General features: G+C 55.8%; 1 protein-coding gene across 2 annotated transcripts in view; it reads right to left on the bottom strand.

Annotated features, from left to right (window-relative positions):
• STXBP1 (syntaxin binding protein 1) overlaps positions 1 to 4,110 on the bottom strand; it is a 22,979-nt gene that overhangs the window by 17,479 nt on the left and 1,390 nt on the right. For both annotated transcript variants that reach the window (XM_012721400.1, XM_004677311.2), the window contains exons 2-4: positions 2,960 to 3,036; positions 2,153 to 2,231; positions 1,004 to 1,146 (exon numbers count right to left, since the gene is read on the bottom strand). In XM_012721400.1, coding sequence (XP_012576854.1) covers positions 1,004 to 1,146; positions 2,153 to 2,231; positions 2,960 to 3,036 — 299 coding nt within the window. The remainder of the gene's footprint in view (positions 1 to 1,003; positions 1,147 to 2,152; positions 2,232 to 2,959; positions 3,037 to 4,110) is intronic.

A 4,110-nucleotide genomic window follows, 5' to 3' on the forward strand; every position in this document is an offset into this window, starting at 1 on the left:
GCAGAGGGGAGGTGACCGGGAGATTAACTCCAGTAAACAAGGAACAAGCGAGACATGGTGCTGGGAAAAGTAAAGGGACTTTCAATGGACTTAATAGTCATTCTGGATCCTCAGTAGAAGGATATTTCTCCTTCCTTTTTTAAATCTTAGATGGTTCTAGAAATTTACATGCCTTCTTAAACTGCCTACCCTGCACCAGCCACCAGGATTCTCTCAGAGCCTCATTTCTATAAAATCTAGAAAACCTGAGGTCCTTAAAAAAGGCGGATTACCTTTTGAAAGTAAATGTGGTGTCATATGCTTGGATGTACTAACATTGGGTTTTATTCAGCCCAGGTGGCGACTGCGCACACGGAGGGGAATCATGCTGTCCTCCAGCGGGAGCGGGCTTTGGGCCAGAGGCAGGAGGAGATTGCCTGGAACGGCCACAGCACATTTCCCAGCCCCCTCTCTAAGAATAGTCACCCTCGGTGTCTGGAAGCTGCGCTAGGAAGATGAAATATGCCGCCATCGTCTCTCATGCCTAAAAGCCCTGTTATTTTTGGTTCTTTGCTAGGGAAAGATATTTTAACAAATCTTAAACTACTTAGATAAAAGTGTATATTCTCTTACGAGGTTTCGCCTTTTCTGGCTTAACACTCTGTTTCTCCCCAAAGGGAGGTTTGTGGCCAGGCTCGGCACCTGAAGTGTTAACAGCTAATGCGAAGGAGCCATCTGTTCCTCCACGTGACCGCTGAGGTTCTTGCACAGGAAAAGTGTCCCTGCAGCAGCAGGTGGGTGCAGCTCTCCCTCTGGCCTCTTCCAGGCTTTCTGAACTGGTCACTTTTTGGTTATTTGGGGATTTAGCCAGCAGGGCTGGACACAGCGAGCTGGCTGCAGCAGGCTCTCAGAGGGCAGCAGAAGGCCGTTCCCACCTGAACACCTGCACAGCAGGCGTCTGGGGCCTCCTTCCTGCCTCCTCGCACCCCTGCCCACCCGCCCGAGGGGGCGAGCCCCTGTCCACAGCCAGGAGGGTGTCCTGGGGCCCCTTCCACAGCCTCACCTGTGACTCATAGGGCAGAAATGCGATGTTGATTTCTGTCAGTGTTTTGATGACTTTGGCCGCTCGAGATTTTACCAGCTCGTTGAACAGAGCATCTGGGCAGGCTGCAGGGCACGAGAGAGAGGGAGGGGGCTGGCTGTCTGCTGGGGCGTCTCAACCACTGCACACATTTAGTGCATTCTTTGACCCTCAAAAGGCAACTAGAACGCTCACCCCACCCTAAACATCCACTACTTCTAGAGTATAAACATAGCGAAACCCAATTACAAGCCCCTCGACATACACAAACGCAGGGCAGCAGGACGTCTGAGTTATCGAGAGCTAACAACAGCCACTTTCTGCTACCAGGGGAGGGGTGAAGCAGGACTAGGAAGGTCCTGCCCTGGACACAGGCACCACACATTGACATGATATGGAAATAGGCAAAGGAAAATAAACCACTGGGAAGCGGGGTGCAGACAATTTCCTAGGAGCGCCAAGGACGGCGCAGCTGCAGGGGCATCTGGGGCGGGAACCGCGGCTTCTAGTGACTCCCATGGACAGAGGGCCAGCCCCAGGCCCCCAGAGCGCGCTCCTGGGCATCACTGCTCATGCTGTCCACCCGCTCCCCGTCAGCCGGGCTCGGATGATGCGCCATTTGTTTGCAAGAACCTTTCCCCATCTTCTCGGCAGTGCATGGGGTGAACTGTCACCAAACACTGAGCTGCCCGCTGTCCTGCTGTTGGCAAAGACCCAAGGCGCTTCCCACGGGCTCCACGCTCAGACCCCCGTGGACGCGAGGGGGGCAGGGCAGAGGTGCAGGAGCCACAGAGCCCTGAGGCTGGGGTGGGGGGGTGCACACCACCAGTGACATGACACAGGCAGCCTGGCAGCAGGGTGCCCAGCACGGACCCCTGGCCTCAGGGGGTGTTACTGGGGTCAGGGAGGCTGCTGACCCCGTCGGTGTGCATGTGTGCATTTATTGTTTGTCTCTATTGCAACTCATCTCTGAGGAGAAAATAAAAGGTCATGACCGACTTGGCAAAACGGGGCTTGGGCTTCAGCCCTGGGGGCGGGAAGGGGGCCAGGTGGTGGCGGGCGCTGCTGGGCAGAGGCCTCGGCGGAACTCACAGTCGGTGAAGAAGACGTGGGCGGCCCGGTACTTGGCGGTCGGCGGGTCCTTAAAGTCACTGATGAGAGAATGGACGGACTGCGGGGGGAGGGGAGAGTCCACGTCTGGCTCGCGCGCTGGTGCAGGCGACGCACGCCAGGCGCCCTGACCGCAGGGGCGGCCCGCGTGCGGCTCCTGCTAACCCTGGCCACAGCCGACTTCTGAGAACTTAAGATTAGGATTACTTCTGCATCTGGATGAACAAAAGCCTTCTTAGCTCATTGTGGGGGGACAGAGCCCACACTGGAGCCACCCTAACTGGGGCTCCTACGAGACCCACAAACAAGGGAGCTAGCCAGAAGCCACCAGAGCGCCCCGATGCAGCATCTGCAGGAACGCAGCTACGCCAGTTTTCAGAGGTGGGAGGAGGGTATTACACTGGGGAAGCTGACACAGGCGCAGAGAGCCCAGATAAGCATCCATGGGAAGCAAGGGGGCGGCCCCGGCCTGGATGCCCCCACCCCTATTGCTGGATAAATTTGAAGACCAACAGGATGCTGATGAAATAAATCTTAAAACACAAAATACCATCAAAATGTATTGAAATCTGAAAAGAAAACACGATCACTAAGTGGATAAGGTGGATCCCCGACTCGGGAGGGCGTCTAGGGGGAACTACCCACCAGCCCTGATTTTCTGGACAGCGCTGCACTTCAGAAAGCTTAGTTCTCCCTGCTCACCATGCCCCTCCCCACGCGTGGGCTTCATGCTCGTCAGAGCCCTGAGTCAAGTGTGACCAGAGGCCCTTGCCCTCGGGGAGGAGGTACCTTCTCTGACGGCGTGATGAGATACACGGCCTCCAGGCTGGGGAGCGGCTCTCTGCGCTTGTTGATGTCCTCCACAACTGGACAGCAGGACAGCGGCCACAGAGAACAAAAGACATGATGGGGCATAAGCAGGAAGCCCCCGAGAGGCAGGCAGGTACCCGTTAAAAGTGGCTGTGGAGGGAGGGGCCCTCGGCTCGCCCTGGGCCGCCGCGCCCCAGGGTGCTAAGAGCCGCAACACTAGCCACGCCAAGTCCGCCCGCGGCCCACTTCAGTGTAAGTAAATTCCCAGGTCCGCTCCGGCTGAAACTGGGAAGCACAATCCCGCCCTGTCCAGGGCCAGCCTGCGCCTCGTCTTCCACCTTCTTCTCATCTGTTCTTAGGGATCCCAGTTCCTCCCTCGGTCGCTTTTTTATCAGCAGCGGGGTAGTCTTTTTCTTTTTCATCACTTTCCTCAGTCTGCAGTGAACACATTCTAAACACACCTGCTCTCTGCACCGTCCCCCTCGAAAGCTCCAAGACCAAGCACTGCGTGTATGAACCCCAGGAGTTTGGCTTACTGGTTCCTTCTGGGGCTTTGTGGGTTACTTCCCCGCAGACTGGGGTGGCTCTCCTGGCCAGCGGCCCGGCAGAGGCATGTTACCTGCAGTCTGCTATAGACAGGTGGTGCCCCCTGCCCACTGAGTGATGTAGGCAAAGGGCGTCCCCCACAATGACCCTCCTAATGCTCCTGAGGCCTTCCCACCCTAGATGACGTTCGAGTTTCTGCCCAAATTCTCCTACCCTCTGCTTTACCAGTGGTTATAGGGTTTTTAATTTCATAAATCAAGAATACTTCCCCAAGCAATGTTTGGGGGGCTCAGTGTAGAGTTGCTAGCTTTTAAATTCTGCCAAGTACACTGACTGTGGGAGGACCCTGTGGGCCCGGGAGAGCTGAGCGCTCATGCACTGTGGGCCACAGGGCCCAAGGCAAGGAATCAAGCGCTTGTCTTGACATCGCGCAAAACCACCCGAGAAATGCAGGGAGCTCATAAAGTCCGTCTGGCATTTTCTTCCCCTAAACTTTGTATGTTTTTGCTTTAATAGAGAAAATACATTTACTCAATAAAGGAGAGAAATCTGTAGGCTCGAGACAGGGGCAAGCTGGTCTTGGG

This window comes from Condylura cristata, unplaced genomic scaffold, assembly GCF_000260355.1.
Source record: "Condylura cristata isolate star-nosed mole 26May11 unplaced genomic scaffold, ConCri1.0 scaffold00006, whole genome shotgun sequence".
NCBI lineage: Eukaryota > Metazoa > Chordata > Mammalia > Eulipotyphla > Talpidae > Condylura > Condylura cristata.